The following is a 17,075-nucleotide window of genomic DNA, read 5'->3' on the forward strand; positions in this document are numbered from 1 at the left end:
TGTGTTAGTTAACTCTTGTGCCTTTCAACCTTCTAAACAAAATTAAGATACAAGTATTGCTCTTTAAAAATGTATAAGCTCTGTAGTAATTAAGTAAAAGGAACCCTTTCTTCCGAGACATAAAGGAAGTACACACCACAGGACAATTTACAACACTAAGCTCTCAAACAGAAGAGAAAAAGGCAAAATAAAAATCCGCCCACAAATTTATAAAGAAAAGATCCTGGAAATGTAAACAGGATTATAGCTGTCATTCCTCCAGATGCATTTACTTTACCCATTGACTTATTTTTGCTGTTGAGGAACACAACATCCACTCCTGAATCATTTCTTTTCAAATTCAAACATTCCCTGCAGCAGTTCAAGCTTCATCAGAAGAGCAGGAATGTATGAAAATGACAGGCAAAGGGCATTAGTTCTTTTCCCAGACTGTTCTTCTATAAATGGAAGCACAGAATTCTGCCACAAAGAATGTTTAGCTAACTTGGTTAAAATATCGCCTGAAAAATTTAAGATGAACTGAAAAATTAAGTTGACTGTAGGATACATTTCACGCCGTTGTCCTTAAAATGGATTTAAAGTAAACCGATGACATTTATTAATTATGGGCTTCCAGAGATACATAATAACCATTCTATTTATTTATTTATTTATTGCAGAGCCCAGTCACACACAAAAAGACATGTCTCATCATCCATGATTACAGAGGGTCTGAAACTCTTGAAAATTCAAAAGGAGACAAGAAAATGTGCCAAAGAGGTCCATGGTCTCAAGTCAATCCTCTTCCAGAAGTTCCTTAGAAATAGCCCACAGAAATGTTAGCTTGTCTAAGCAGAAGGACTCACAAAGCAATTGCATAAAAATAAAATTAAAAGCCAATAAAAAGTTGAGTGGCTGTCAAGCTCTGCGTTGTTTTTTTTTGTTTTTTTTTACTATTTCCAGTTTACTCTAGCTACAGAAAGACCACCCTAGTTCCCCATCTCCCATTTTCTTTATTCCAGATGTGTAAAAACGACCCACTTTCAAACTAAGCTGTTTTCCTGTAAATGCACAAGCTCTCTCACACACACACACTCCCTGAACAGAAAAAGGAAGCTCTCCCTCGCAGTTCATTCATGCCAATTAAATGCCAGTGATTATACCTACCCATTCTTAACCTGTTTTAGCAGCAGCGCAAAAAAAAAGAGAGGAAAAGGATCCCTGGGAGAAGGCAAGGGGAGCCAGCGGGGCAAGCCAAGAAAAGAGCAAGACTCTCCCCATGCAAAGTCTCCTTTGGAGAAGCCCTCTGCTAACAACCTCGCTCTTCCTTGCTCCAGGCAGCGGCGTGCTGATGTTGGCACTGCCTAAACCAAACAAACACGATGTTTAACAGTCAAATAAAATGTCCCGCAGCCTCCCTAATGAATTTGTCAAGGCCCATCAGATCACCCCACCCCCCTCCCCTGCCTCATTAACTCAAGTATGATGAGACGGATTATAACGGGAGAATACAGATCAATCGGGCTGAAGCCTTCAAGTGGCTTTTAGCCTTGAGAGCTTCCCCTCCCAGACAGTCTCTCTGACTCTCTCTCTCTGGGTCCTTTTAATAGAATACAGTATCTCCTGCTCCTGGAGGGGCTGCCACTTGGCTTTAATACCCCATCAAGGAGCTGCTGATGGACTCCTTGACTCCCAGACAGCCAAGGTGAAGTGACAGGGGCTCTTCTATGGCAGGCTCGCCTCGGATCTTCCGCTTCTCCCACCCCCCAACAGAAAGAAAAAAAATAACAACAACATGCTTTCAATTATTCATCCCTCTCTTCCCACCCACCCCCATCCTTCCCCTCGAAGAAGGGGAAAAAGCAAATTCCGCCACAGACGAGAACGCTGCTGCTGCTGCTGCTGCTGCTCTCTCGCAAGCAGCCAAGGCAGCCGCAGAAGGCGAGGCGCAGGCTTTTTCGCCGGCGTTATTTGCTAGAAAGTGTTTAAGTTTATTGCTCAAATGATGTTTCTAATTAGCGCTCCGGGCCATAAATCCGAAGCGGCTTTTGTTTCAAACTGATTTATTATTTACTAGAGCGTCGACCTCAGTCTGGTGGGGTGGTGGTGGAGGGGAATAGTGGAAAGAAAGAAAGAAAGAAAAAGAGAGAGAGATGGTAAACGAATTGTTTGGGAAATCAAAACGAGGAGGAGGAGGGAGGTGAGGAAGCTCCGAGCCTTCCCTCCGGGCCACAAACCTGCCCACGGAGAGAAAAGGCGCTTGGTGCCAGGCTGGAGCCCTCAGCTCACGGAGGGAATTGCCCAGTCCGTGCAGGCAGCCTTTCTTTCCCTTTTTAGGGTCACCTGGGCGGCAGCCCTGACCCAGGGGAGTCGCTTTGTAAGCTGACTCGCCGAAGTCGGGGCTCCGCGCGCCCTGGGCGCGTCTCGGCAGCCGATCGAGGGCGAAGAAGGATGGACGTGGGTTTCTCAGACGTCAAGGTGGAACGGGCCCCAGAGGGGACACCGCCAAGCAAGGGAGCAGGGAAGTAGGTGGTTGCCAAGCAGGAGTCTGGCTGGCTAGCGACAAAGACCTAGAAATGGAGCGGGGTGTGTAGTTGTGCGATTGCTGCTCCTGGACAGCAGCTCCACCAGTTCTCAAAATACGTGAGCAATTTTGAGAATACTGGGCGCCACGGCGAGGACGAAACTGAGCAGCGACACCATCGCCTCGTCTGCCCTTGAAGTTGATTGTTTCTGGGCAACTGGGCTCTTTCTTGCGCTCTCGCCAGTTCCGCGGAGAAGCAAACAGAAGGCGACACACACACACACGTGTCACGTCCTCCTCTATCCTCCCCAGGTGCTCCGACCTCGAACAATCTCCTAACATCTCTCAGAATCGAGCATCTAAGTTAAGGACATTGTTTAGGATGGGAGCATACATGTTGAAAACAATCCTGGAGCTTGGAAGTAAGCCTTCCCCATCACGGTCAGTGCGACCAGGTGGCAGGACCGCAGCCGGCCAAAGCAAGTTGACTCAAGTCAGCCGCCCGGTAGTCGATGGGGCTTACTCCCTTGTAAGTGCCTTCAGAGTAGCAGCCTCCAAAGCAGCGTCAGCCTTCCTGGTTGCGACGGGAGGCATTGATTGGAGAGGGAATCCTTCTTGCCTAGATTTGCTTCTCTCCACCGTTGTCCCGCGACGGCTTGTTTCCACCGCCTCAGCGGCAGTGGCATCTTCCCTCCAAGATATCTAGCCTCCTCTGCTTCGGTCGGCTCTCTTTCCTCGCCCGAGGCAGGCATCTGGCAGGCAACGTGGATGGAGCCTGTTTCGGAGAGGAGGAGGATCGGGCCGACGGGACAGGAGAAGGCAAGGGACACACACCTGTTCCAAGCAACTGTTGAGCTTCTAAAGACCTTTCCAAGCCTACGGGGAACTTGACTATTCCCTGGCACGTGGAATACATCCACAGAAGCCCTGTGGGCAAATATCACATTCAATTTAGAAAGGCTGGGAGTTGGCGGGGCGGGGGGACCGAGGAGAAGAGATAAGGCGAGGCTCGCCATAGTCTTCTTTCTGGCCATGAGAGCAATATGCAGCGGAGTTCGGAGTTCGCTTCCCAGAGGCTGGAATATAATTGCTGACTTGAAGCATTGCACGAGATGTATCATCATCATCATAATCAACAACGGAATGACAGACACGATTAAAAAGGGAAAAGAAGCGCACTTGTCCATGTTAAAAAAACAACCAACAAAAGCCCGTCTCATCACACAATTAAAGCAAAAGGCTTCAAGAAATGCAAACTGTTAGTGAAGCGGATTATTTATTAAGATTCTGTAAGAGATCTATAAGAATATTTAAATTTCGGAGGGAAAGGGCCGCTGTCTCAGTTTTTACTGTTTTCCTCCCCAGCACAAATACTGAGGATCGAGAAGATTTGACACTTCAGCAATTATTACCAATTAAATGTAAACGATTAAGCTGCGGCTGGTGTCTATCTTAACACAGAGAAATACGCGATTGCGTGCACACCGCTGGGTCTGAAGGGAAGATTCCTGTTACTTTCGTAAACACCGAACTGTGTATATGCCGAAACTCTCCAAAATGCAGAGTTTCTTCCTGCCTCCCCGCGCAAGTAAATGGAATATTAGACCTTTTATACAGCGGGTACATATGATCTCACAACAACAGGCCAGCTGCATGGCGCAGGATTTATAACTTTTAAGTAGAACCCTCATTTAGGGTTGTAAAACAAGGTGTACTATTCCGTTCCAATAACTGTCTCACTTTCACTAATGTTGGGTCTGCGGAGCAGCTACAGAAGATTTATGCTTGCACAGAAGTACTGAACATTCCCCCTTTTTTTATTTTACTCCCCCCCCCTTGCCCTCCAATACTTCAACGTTACTAGAGATAGTCTGTGTGGGGAAGCGAATTTTACACACCCGCACGCACCACCCTCGGCGCTTCAGTTCGTGCAGGTACACCTTGATCTTGAACGTCACTGCAAAACGCGCAAAGATCTTGCCAGAGCGCTTGCCGCGGTGTGTTTCATGGCAATATTTAATTCCCGCCAAATTGCTGCATGGAATCGTTCTTATAGGGGCTATGGCTCTTCCTCCCTGGCTTTCCAGGGAAAGGGAGCTTCATGTTTGTTTGCCACATATGTGTGTGCGTGCGCGCAATCTGTGCATGTGCCTCAAGCATCTCTCCAGCGTCTTCCCCTTCTCTCCCCCGCCCCACTCCCAATACAATACGCAGTAGTGGCGGGCCCAGCAGCAGAACGTGCACACCGCCCGGTCATGCGATTGGCTGGCCCTCTGACAGCTCGGCCCGCGATTGTAGGATTCCGGAGCTCCGCCTCCGTTCGAAAGGACCTTCGGACCATTCATAAACTAAACAACACTCTCCGCAAACCCAGAGACCTCCAGACGTCCAGGCCGGGAGAGGCGCAGGAAAGTAACCAGAGCGGCTGCATTCAATTCCAAAGGTGGGAGGGGGAAGGAAGCGGAAAACAGGAGGAGTAGGGGGGGGCCGAAATCCTGGAAAGCGGAAAACTACACACACACACGCACGCACACACATACCAGCGCGCGCGCAAAGAAGCTCAACTCGCCAACCTTGCCACTGCTCCAAGAGAAGATACGTTTCCAAAGAGAGATTCGCCTGTAAACAAAATCGAACCGAGGGAAGAAATGATCACAACGCGCTTTCACTGGCTTGTGTTTAATAATAAAGAAATAAGAAGCAGGGGCGCCCGGCAGCAATAGGTTTCCACTCCGGTGGCTTCTTCGGACCAGGCCTCCAAGAAGCGATCATCGCCGCCGCCTCCCTGTCAGAGGAAGGAGGCGGCCAGAAGCACCGGTGCCAGAGAGAAAGAGAGGAGAAAGAGAGCGGATTTCTGCTTCTGGGCACCGGGCGCAAGCTCTCCCTCATCGCCGCCGTTTTCTCCTTGGCCGCCGAGCGCTTCTTTCCCGCTGGAAGCCAAGTTGCGCGAGTGCGAGAGAAGTTTCCCCATGAAGGACTGAAGCCCTCTCCGGCGGCTGCGCGCAGCTCCAATGTGAACAAGGAAAGGAGCCGGCCGCCAAACTTTGCCGCCCGAGGAAGCGGGCTGCTGCTGTTGCTGCTGCCGCCTCCCCCCACCCTCCTGCCTGCCCGCCGGGGGTGGTGGTGCTGCCCGGTGCTGCCCACTGGCGCTGCGGTGCTCGTCTGGAGCAGGCTTGGCGTGCGCGGGCGCGCGCGGCGGCGGCGTTGGATCCGTCCACGTACTGCGAGAGCCCGGTGTACAGCCCGGACGTGTGCCCCAACATGATCGCGGCGCAGGCCAAGCTGGTGTACCAGCTGAACAAGTACTACACGGAGCGCTGCCAGGCGCGTAAGGCGGCCATCGCCAAGACCATCCGCGAGGTGTGCAAGGTGGTGTCCGACGTGCTCAAGGAGGTGGAGGTGCAGGAGCCGCGCTTCATCAGCTCGCTGAGCGAGATCGACGCGCGCTACGAGGGCCTGGAGGTCATCTCGCCCACCGAGTTCGAGGTGGTGCTCTACCTCAACCAGATGGGCGTCTTCAACTTCGTCGACGACGGCTCGCTGCCCGGCTGCGCCGTGCTCAAGCTGAGCGACGGCCGCAAGCGCAGCATGTCGCTCTGGGTCGAGTTCATCACGGCCTCGGGCTACCTGTCGGCGCGCAAGATCCGCTCGCGCTTCCAGACGCTGGTGGCGCAGGCGGTGGACAAGTGCAGCTACCGCGACGTGGTCAAGATGATCGCCGACACCAGCGAGGTGAAGCTGCGCATCCGAGAGCGCTACGTGGTGCAGATCACGCCCGCCTTCAAGTGCACGGGCATCTGGCCGCGCAGCGCGGCGCAGTGGCCGCTGCCGCACATCCCCTGGCCGGGGCCCAACCGCGTGGCCGAGGTGAAGGCGGAGGGCTTCAACCTGCTCTCCAAGGAGTGCTACTCGCTGACGGGCAAGCAGAGCTCGGCCGAGAGCGACGCCTGGGTGCTGCAGTTCGGCGAGGCCGAGAACCGCCTGCTGCTGGGCGGCTGCCGCAACAAGTGCCTGTCGGTGCTCAAGACGCTGCGCGACCGCCACCTCGAGCTGCCCGGCCAGCCGCTCAACAACTACCACATGAAGACGCTGCTGCTCTACGAGTGCGAGAAGCACCCGCGGGAGACCGACTGGGACGAGGCGTGCCTGGGCGACCGGCTCAACGGCATCCTGCTGCAGCTCATCTCGTGCCTGCAGTGCCGGCGCTGCCCGCACTACTTCCTGCCCAACCTCGACCTCTTCCAAGGCAAGCCGCACTCGGCCCTCGAGAGCGCCGCCAAGCAGACCTGGCGCCTGGCCAGGGAGATCCTCACCAACCCCAAGAGCCTCGACAAGCTATAGAGGAGCGGGGGGGGGGGAGGGGGTTGGAAAAAAGCCGGGAGAAAGAGGGGCAGAAATCAAAGACTGCGCAGAACCCGAATTTAAGACAAAACTCTTATTTAAAAACAAGAAGAGGAACGGGGAGCAGCGGGCATCCACTCCCCACCAAAGCGCAAAAAGGACTCCAAGCCTAGCAGCGGGCACCGGCGCTCTCCCTCTCCCCTTTTCTTTTTTTAAAAAAAAATATATAAATAAATTAAAGAGACACTTAAAAAACAGCGGCGGAACTTTAGGACAGCCAAACGAAACCCGAGGTACATTTCATTTTTCTCTTCCCTCTCCACTCCCCATATTAAGTGTATGTCATTCGTTCCCCCCCCCGCTTTTCTCTTTCTCTCGTTCGTCTGCCTGAATGTTGTCACGAAGTGGGGGAGGGGGAGAAACCAGAATTATTTAACTATATGTACTTTTTTTTTCCTTTTGAAAGAAAGGGATGGGGGAAGAGAACCGAACAGAAAACCCCCAGACACACACGGAAAGTTTACTGATGCTAAATGTATTTCAGTGCCAAGTCAGATCATGCGTCCTCCCCCTTTCCCTAAGCTGACTTGTTCAAAACAGTAATAATAATAATAAATAATAAACAAAATGGTTTTAACTTTACATTGCCTTCGTGTGGGTTTATTCTAAAATTCAGGCAACGGGTAGGCTGTTATTTCCACTTCTCAGTAAAGAAGGGATATCTCTCTCACACAAATACCTATGGATGGAAGGGAACAAAATAACACCATGTTAATGGAGATCTCTGGGGGGAAACCCCCCAGTAAATATCTTTTTAACATCTCTGTTTTCTCTTACAGAAGATATGTAAATATTCAGGTGGGGAAAGAAGCATTTATACTTAAAAACAACAACTTATGTATTTGGTAATATTTGGGGCTGCATTAACAGTGGCTATGAGATTGAGTATACATTCATTATGTGAAGGAGAGGATAATTTCTCTTTGCACGTGGGCTTCTCATTTATTAAAGCTGAGTAAGTACCCAAGTCCAATTTGACTTTGAATTTCAAGGCCATATAGATTTACTCTTGAATTATTAATACCCTACAACTAGTCAATTTATTTGCTGCAAACATTTGGTTTCCTCTGGCTTTTATGTAGACCCTGCTCAGGAAGAAAGGACATAGAGCAAAATACAAAAGGGAACTAGACCTTAACAGGGGTTTTTTATGTTATGCTAGCATCCCCAGGACCATGCATTTCCATATTAAAATGATTTGCATTTGAGAAAAGGATTTTCAAATTGTTCTAGTGAATTTGTTCCCCTTTTTTATTTATTTAAATACTTCCACATTATGGCTTCAGGCTTTATACAAACAAAGTTTAGATTTTCACAAACACACACACAAAAACTATTTAGACCGCTAGGATATTTTCCAACATGTTTTCTCTAAATGTGAAACTCTATTCTAAAATATGTTTACTTGGCAGTAAGTAGCATTTACTTCAATGGAGCTGTGTGCAGTGAACAGGAGCCCCAGCATTATGGGTATTTTATTATTCCAGAAAACCTTTTTTATTATTTGAATGATAATAAAAAAGTGTGTTTTAAAATTTATTGAGGACTTATTTGAAGTAGGTGCCCACACACAGACAAACCTATAATTGAAGAGGTAGAGTCCTACCATATTTCACAAATCATCTCATACCATTAGAAAACTAAACATATTTTCTACCTTTATATAAATACATCTACTTGCACAACAGCTCTGTTTTGTTTTTTCCTAGTGCAATGTGGCTTCATATTCAAAATCTTTTTTTTTCTGAGACAAATTATTTAAATATGGCTCCAAATAAATTGAGGAGCTCCCCTGCCTCACTCTAAGAGCAAGTCTGAGCTCAAAGCACTACAGCTTGCTTGTTAAAAACAGCTTGCCTTGTAGTAGGAATATAAACTTTGATGTTATCAGCATCAATGCAGCATCCAGTTCAGGTTTTATTTCAAAACTCCTGTCATAATGTTTTCTTTCCCAGGAGTTTAGAAAAACACACAGAGAAGCCGAATTTATCAAACTGAGGAAGGCCCATTAAATAGGCATCTGAGCAAACGGCAGGATTGGTATTCAAAGGGGAGATGTTGTTACTCAAGCTCTAGTTACCCATATCTTCTGGGGAAGGGGTGGGGGGAGAAGAGAAAGGGAAACATGGGGAAATGCCAGCGCTTGTAAGAGAATGATGTCGCCTTGTTGCATAACTTCATAACCAAAACACCAGTAAGCTTTGAGAGTTTTCGCCAAAGGAAAAAAATAGTTTGGAGTCTCTCTCTCTCTAACATTTCATGTCTTCAAGATTAAATTAATAAACCTGGCTCCTTTTAGATGATCCCTATCTCTACCACAAAGTTAAAAAGTACAGTCAGTTTAAGATGCCTGTTCATTTTCGTTTTTAAGATGGAAAAGGAATAGTTGTATCATTCAAAGGGAAGGGGGAAGATAGCAGAGGGATCTCACCCTACATTACTCCTTGAATGATGCACAAGGGCTGAACAGCCACATTTGATTAATATATACGTACTGTAGCTTCCTGTATTGTAATGAGTTCTAAGAAATAGGCTGCGTTAGTATTTTACAGTACATCATCATTGATGACTGCTTTTTCAATTTTAATATCAAACAGCACCAAAATAACATGCAAACAAATTGCAGCTACTTCTCAATTCTAAACCTTTTACTTTCACCCTAATACTTGAAAGTTTATGTACTTCAAAGAAAACGTCAAAGTTTTAATTTGCTACTCTTATAAGTAAAATAAAAGCTTTAAAAAACAACTGCAACATTAAGAAAGGTCTAGTTCAAGCCCCCACTGTCCATTAACCTTTTCAGAAAGATGTATTCAAAAAAATAAAATTGAACAGAGATACAACAAAAAAGTACCCACTAATAGAAATACATTATACAATTTTGTCTTTTTTCTCCCTGAAGAAAGCACTGTATTTTAGCAATTGCTTTAGTGAAATTTGGGAGACATTTATCTACCATAACACATTTTAGGTGGAAAAGGCACACTCAAGTAATGACATTTTAGTATTATGAAAACTACCTAAGTGAAATTCTTATAGTAGTCATTAACACTGTGAGCAAAAACAGTTTTATGGGGATGGGAGGAATGACTTTTATTACCCTTGCATTTAAAGATCATTATAATCTGAACAAAGCATTGAGTTGGGAAACTGAAGCACAACACAAAATATATTATTAAAATATATAGTATCAAGTGGCAATTATGTTCTCTGAATAAGCATGTGCAAACTCTTCAGCATGCTACAAAGTAATATAAAGCAAATGCAAGAAATCAGTGAGCACCATAAAAAAGTTGAGGTAAAACAAAGGCTTCAATAGACAACACCACTAAACTTTCACACATCCTCTTGCTCTAATGCAGTTTTATTCAAAGCATTTCCCAGGAGGCTTCTGCCCTATGAAGTAATTAGCGCTGGAACTGGGGTGAATTGTTTTTCATACTTACATGAGTGCCACTAGCACGAAAACGCTGCAAATTACAAACTCACAAATATGAGAAAACTTGTGTCCAATGGATTTAGAAAGTACTGGGTGAAAAATTAAAGGCTTCTTGTAATTTGTCACAAGGGTTAGTACAAGAGGGGTCAATGATCTCTTACCTTGGGGTCAATTTTCTTAAAACTCGGCTCTTCTTCATCTACCTCAAAATACAGTTCAGAGGCGGTGATGGAAAGTGTGCCCTTCACTACTGCACAAGGGGCCACAAGCTGAGCTGGTGTAGACAGACTAACAGGACCTACCAAAGGGAAAGAAACAAAAACCACAGTCCAACAACTTGTTAACAGTGGTCTCCTCAACAAGCACAAAATGTTGCACAGATATAAGTGTATGTTCTTCTTTTTATTAGCTCGCTTTAATCCAATGACACCCTCCACAAAAAGGACTGGATTTAGAAATTAAATTCTTATAAGTCCCCAGTCCCCCGCAAGTACACATGCAATGCATTTGCTGCACTTGGGACTGCCAGACATTTGAACAACTACAGCTGCAAACAATGCAAACAATTATGTATGCCATCTAGGTGGCTATTAGATCATCGAGCTTCCTTCTTCCAGAAATTTAGAAATATTTCAGAACCGAATACCTCATGTTCTAAACAATAATGCAAATTGCATAAAAAGGAAGGTTGGATGGGAAATATTAGTTTCACATATGTGTGTGTAGATTTGGGGGGGGGAGTGGCAAACCAATTTGACCCAGATTTCCTGATGATTAGCTTATTTAGAAAGTTGCTTATGAGTTCTGTACATGGGTTTTTATTTTCATGCATGGCAGGGATCTATTGTTCAGAAGTTAAATGCTACCCATAGCTAGAGACTGAGACATATAGCATTTGAGAAGTGGTTTCAGCTTGCCTTTTAAATATTTTTCAAGGAATCCACACACAGTGTTAGTGCAGCTTAGGGACTGTGGGAATAAACAGCTGGAGCGCTGGTTTCCAACTGAATGAATTTTTATTGGAATAATCACATCTCCACAGGGTTTATCACAGAGGCAGATCAGTGTACTACTCAAAACAATAGGCTGGGTACAGATCTAACAATATGCAGGCCATTATATAAAGCAGAAAAGTGGGTTATATTTGTCATCCAACTCATTAAAAAGCAGGGAACACAGAGACCACGGAAGGGCATATTTGTCAGCTGTAGGCCTTTGTTTAAAAATACTGTAAACTGCATGTGTGACACATTCCCTTTTGCATTAATAAAGTGTGTATAAATGAGGTGCACACGCTTAGGTAATCAATGGGTGAATAACTGCCAAAAAAATTCAGATGAATTGTCATTTCTGTCAATTGTTAGGAGGTGTGATGGTCTTTAATCTTGCATCAATCTCAATGTGTGCCAGGAGCACAATAGAGGAGATGCTCTGCTGAGATCAGAGCAGCTTTGCCCTCTATTCCCAGCGTACAAATACATTGTGTTTGCAGATGGGCATCCGAGAGCTGCACTACCTCCATGATTTCCCAAAGCTCATTCCCACAAATGGATGAAATAAGCAGCTATGTGTTCTTTTGCTGTCTCCCTTTGCCCTCTGTACATTAGCATGTAATCCAGGGAAGAAATAACATTTTTTCAATCACTTTCAGACATTCAATTACAGGGCAAGCAGACAGCTGCAGAAGCCAGGGCAGCTCAGGTCCCGCTGAAAACCCCTGACAATTTCAACTTCATTCGTAACCCACACTACTTTATTAGCAAGGATTACTTCTTAATCCTATTGCCATTGTCAAGATTATATAATTAAACTCCCCTTTCACCTCTATTACAGTATGAATGTATTAGCAGAAGCAACAAATGTAGAAGGGGGTGGAGAAGAGGAGGACATGGAATGGATGCTCTTGCAGGGGTGTTGAAGAACAGGTTCATGCAGAGCTTCTCTATTAAATTATGTTGCTGTTTTACTGATTGGTGCAGTGCTTTGACAGCAGACTATATTTTCATGTTTAGTTTTTATTATAAGGCAGCCAACAGATGATGCAATAGGCAATGAACTGAAACAGAGATTTTTAGATTTTTGCGCATTAATAAAAATGAATAAGCCCCCATTTCCACTTCTTCCAGCAAAACAGAATTTAAACACAAGGGATATTCTTGTTTTGGGAGCGGACCAAGTGATATTTACCTAGACCCAAAATTCTACACTATTCATCCCCAGATTGCAATTCCAGTCCAGTGCATAGGGGGCTTGGCTATAAAACTCTAAAGCAGAAAAACATTGTTTTGTTCAGTTTGCAACCAAGCCAATCTATTATGGTAAGAATAACCTGTTTCTCAGTTTTTTTTAAAAAAGGAGTAAATGAAGGTTTAGACTTACACAAAGGAGGCTGGCAGAACAATTAGCTTAAAAGAATTATGGAATGATTGCCTTTGATGCAGAGAGGTGTTTTGCTTTTGAACAAATATATAAATACGCTTTATGATTTACTTGTTCAGATTGCCTTCTTGTTCCAGTTGCGCCGTAACACTAGTGTCAATGAGGTGGGAGGGGGGAAGCTAGCATAATCTACTTTTGTACAGGATCTGGCCTGACCTTTCATTCATATATATATATCCCGGTTAAAATTAATAATTTAAGTGGCAATATAAAGGTCATTTCCCCTATTCAGAAATTTATCTTCATTAATACAGTTATGGGAAAGAGCCATCCGCCCCATGTCTTCCCCCCCTTGCAGAGAAGATGTTGCCAAGGAGGAGGTAAAGGAGTAAGGGGAGGGGGAACCAAGTCGGAAGGAGCAGGTAATAGACAGCTGAAGTTACCAGTTAAGTTCTCCAGTTCCTTCTCTTCGATGGATGACAAGGTATCATCGTCGCCTTCCAGGAGAATTTCGCTCTCAGAGTTCTGATTTCCTAAAGCCTGACTCTTGATGGACTGCTTTCCTTTAACAAGTACATCTTCATCTGGAGCTGAAATGAAAGAGAAACGCGGCTGTCCATCAACTCGGAGAGGCAACAGTTACGGGGAAGGAAGGTCGGGGAGGGGGGCGAGGAATAACCTTGCTTATTGCACACATGCCGGAGACTCAAGCAAAGAGGGGCTCAGCTGGGAATAAATCCGTCAGCCAGCCGCCTCTAACCCACGCTGGTTGGGAAGCGAGTGAGCCGGCAGAGCTACTTGTAAACCGATTAACACAGCCAGGACTGAGAGCTTTTAGCCCTACTTACGTGATATTTGAAACAAGCGTCCCCCTTCCAGTATTTTTAATTTTTTTACTACTACAACAGCAAATATCCCTACCCAAAATAATAATAATAAACCACAACTCACCCTGATAGCAAACTTATACCTCTATAAATTAAATCAAAATCGGAGATTTTAGGAAAAGGGAACGAACTAGTTGGGTGCGTCTCAAGAAACCAAGACTGCAAGTCTATACTAGGCAGCAAGCCCCGTTGGAGTCAGTGGACCTGCTTGGGGGGGGCACATGAATGACCCCCAGCTGTAAAATGTGATCGAGCATCCTTATGTGGGGAGGGGATGCGATCCATAAACCAGCAAAGCAAGCGAGGGAATCCAGCACCTCTGATTAACTCAGGAAGGAAGGAAGCACTTGGTGGGGTTGTCGATTTTTAAAAATTATTTCTTTTTTGCCCCAACCACTTTGGTTTAACTGCTCTATGGCTAGCAATATTCTTTATTCAGGAGGAGCCAATTCAGACCTGGTGGAACCCAGACACAGCAACGCCTTCCACATCACTCCAAACTCACACCGATTCTCGCATCTGAGGACTTAATAAAGATTCCCACAGCTGCCTCGGGCGCTTCTCGGGCCGGCCAAGGAGCTGTGGACTCCGCCGGCTGCCAGCTCCTGGAAGGGGCTCCTTCGCCTTACTGCTCTCGAAGCCTGAGAACGTGATGGCTTTGCCCGACGGGGGCTCCGGCCGCACTGCAGCCCCGGCCGCGCCCTCTAGGCTAGCCGGCCGGCCACGTCCTCAAGGGACGTCCCTCGCTGCTCTCTGGCTGCGCAGCCACGGGCAAAATGCAGCCGGACTCCCAAGGCGGCCCCGAGCCACAAACAACCCGCTGCCACCAGCCGTGGAGGGGCTGCTCCAAAGGGCAAGCCAGTAGCGTCCTTCGCGCACCGGCCCGAGGGAGGCCCCTTCGGACGTGCGGGGGCTACAGCATGCCTGCGACACAGGGGCGATCCTGTGCCTCATTTACCCGGGAGTAACCCCCACTGCTCACAGCTCTGCCTTCGGACTCAGTATGAGAGGACGGCGCCGTTAAGGGGAAATCGCATAGGGCAGCTTTGGAGGGGGGGGCGTGCACGGTTGGCGAAGCTTCCTTTAAGGAATTTTGGAAAGTTCTTTTCTGCGCAATGAACTTGGAAACAGGGGTGCCAACTTGTATAAAAAATGGGGAGGGAGTAGCCCTTATAAGTGATCACAAGACGCGGCGCATGCACAGCATTTGAACAGACCATCAACCTTTTTTTGAGAGGAGGCCCCCTCAAATCTTTTATTGAGGGGGCGCGAATGGACCTCGGCCCCTGGGCGTTTGCGCCTATGCTTGGAAAGGTAGGAGAGCTACGTGGCTCAAGGCTGGGGAACCAGATCACGTCTCCCAGCTCTACTCCGAGGGAAGCTGATCGCGTTAGGACGTCGTCCTAGGACCTTCCCTCGCTCGCTTCGCTCTTCGACAGCGAGCAGGATCCAGCAAATCCACACTAAGCCCCCTTTTAGCCTGTCCTCTTTGAAGCTGCGAAAAGGTGCACCTGCATCACGGAGAGAAGCAGCAAGGCAATATTTCAGCAGGGCGGCACTGCTTGCCCTGAATGTTTCTCTTTTGGGGGGGGGGGGGAGTGAAGGGCAAGCGGGAGAAAAGACCCACACCACGGCAGAACTGAACCAGCATTTCCAAATTCCATATAACTCTACCCCAAAGCTGAACAGACTTTCCCTTCTTTTGTCTAGCGCGCATTTTCTACGGAAACTTCGTCCGATAAAAGCTACTTCGAGCAACAACCTTTTGTGTCTCTGTGTTACACAGAGACAGGCCAACTTTTTCAAATCAGGAAGGGGGATTCATAGTTCTTTCCCTCCCCCCTTTTTTTAACCAGAACATGTCTGCACAACAACAACAAAATCAGAGTAGCTGTTTTTATCTCACTTTATATATATATATAAAAAAGGGCTCAAAGTCTTAAGGCAGCAGGAACCGTCGATAATTTTACGAAATCACCTCCGGGCTGCAGAAGCTGAGCTCTTTTATTTATTTTATTTTTAACAGGCGCGGGGGGGGGGGCTCCAGTGGTCCCTCTCCAATATGCGCTACCGGTTTGTGTGGGGTTTTTCCAAAAAGAAAAAAGAAAAAAGAAAAAAAAAGATCGTCAACAATCCTGTGCAGAACGATAAATGCCAGACTGCCACATGATTTGAAATGCTCAGACGGCGACATGGAGAGAGCCAGAGCCCCTCTGCCTGTTTACTCAGCACCGCTGAATTCACTGACACTTTGCGGGCGAGGCAGCGCGCGCAGGAGGACTCCAGCCTTTTAGAGAGCGCAAGTGAATGATATGTACAGAGAGGCTACCAGGCGCTTCATCATCGACGGGGACTTTCCCTCGCACCAATAAAGGGACGAGTCCTCTAGACGCACACGCACTCCCTCGAGTACAAACGAATAGATTTGGCTATGCGCGCTCTGGCAGGAGGGGAGGAGGAGGGTAGCTTTACTACATACACACACAGCATCCCCTTCTGTATAGAGGGAGCGCCAACGCCACCCCTCCAGCACAGGAAGTCACTCTAGACTTACACAGAAGCTTGCACCTTCAAAGGATGCGGGAGGTGAACGGAAAGGTTATCAGCGTTAAGAGATCTGTGAATTTTTAAACACTACAGGGGCTCAAGCTAGTGGAGAGTGCTTAGGTTACCAAGGCTGCAATCCTATGGACGGCTTAATTACGCTAATTGGAAAGCAACCATCTTCTATCCAGTGCCATTTACGTTGGACTATACGTACAAGGCTGCAATCTGATCACACTTACCAGGAAAGAAAGCCCAACTTCTGTGCAAACGCTTGACAGACTGGGCTGAATTTACAGCAAGCTTGTACTCTCTCATCCCAACAACACAGAATCCAGCATAATCTCAGACTCTCCAACCAAAACCAGAATATTTTTAATGTAACACATTCTAATCAAGGGTACATGGCAGGAATGCAATGATAACTATCAATACCAACTCTTTTAAAATGCATAAACCCACTGTGTGCTTATTTATTTGGACTAAATGCATCTTGAGTTTCAGGAGAACACCACACACACTCCTATTCTGTTCCAAACTATGCTGTTTTTCTATGTTTAAATGCATTTTCTTCTTATTTTAAACTGACAAGAAGAAACAGATAGGAGGCAGCAATTCACTACTTATCTCACTATTACTCTCCATGTTGCAGCTGGAGAACATAGGAAATGTATTCAGATTTCTATTACTCAAAAGAGCTGCAAACTTGTGCATAATTTTGGGTAGCCTTAAAAGCAACATATTGGACTATGTCTCCTTTTGGAATCATGCCAAACACATCCCGGCTAGCCAGTTTCAACACGTTGCTCATTACTTTTTGATTATTGCCATACATGGCTTGAGGTTCCAGGGGCTTATTTTTAAAAAACCTTTAATCTGCAAACATTTACAGAGGAAAGCAATCCCTAGTGGCCATACATAA

At 46.4% G+C, this 17,075-nt stretch overlaps 2 protein-coding genes across 5 annotated transcripts in view; one reads left to right on the forward strand and one right to left on the reverse strand.

Annotated features, from left to right (window-relative positions):
* The window catches only part of LRBA (LPS responsive beige-like anchor protein), a 359,890-nt gene that overhangs the window by 144,644 nt on the left and 198,171 nt on the right, over nt 1-17,075 (reverse strand). For all 4 annotated transcript variants that reach the window (XR_014223382.1, XM_082237533.1, XM_082237532.1 and 1 more), the window contains exons 39-40: nt 13,166-13,312; nt 10,505-10,641 (exon numbers count right to left, since the gene is read on the reverse strand). Coding sequence is in view for 3 of the 4 variants with exons in the window: in XM_082237533.1 (XP_082093659.1) it covers nt 10,505-10,641; nt 13,166-13,312 (284 nt within the window). In the remaining variant the exon portion in view is untranslated. The remainder of the gene's footprint in view (nt 1-10,504; nt 10,642-13,165; nt 13,313-17,075) is intronic.
* MAB21L2 (mab-21 like 2) lies at nt 4,898-7,486 on the forward strand. The gene has a single exon (XM_082237508.1). It carries the CDS (start codon nt 5,765-5,767, stop codon nt 6,842-6,844), a length of 1,080 nt encoding a protein of 359 aa, XP_082093634.1. The 5' UTR covers nt 4,898-5,764; the 3' UTR covers nt 6,845-7,486.

The sequence above is a fragment of the Podarcis vaucheri genome (genome assembly GCF_965113315.1).
Source record: "Podarcis vaucheri genome assembly, chromosome: 9".
NCBI lineage: Eukaryota > Metazoa > Chordata > Lepidosauria > Squamata > Lacertidae > Podarcis > Podarcis vaucheri.

Coding starts and splice junctions, on each gene's coding strand:
- MAB21L2 (XM_082237508.1), top strand. CDS start 5,765: ATGATCGCGGCGCAGGCCAAGCTGGTGTACCAGCTGAACAAGTACTAC.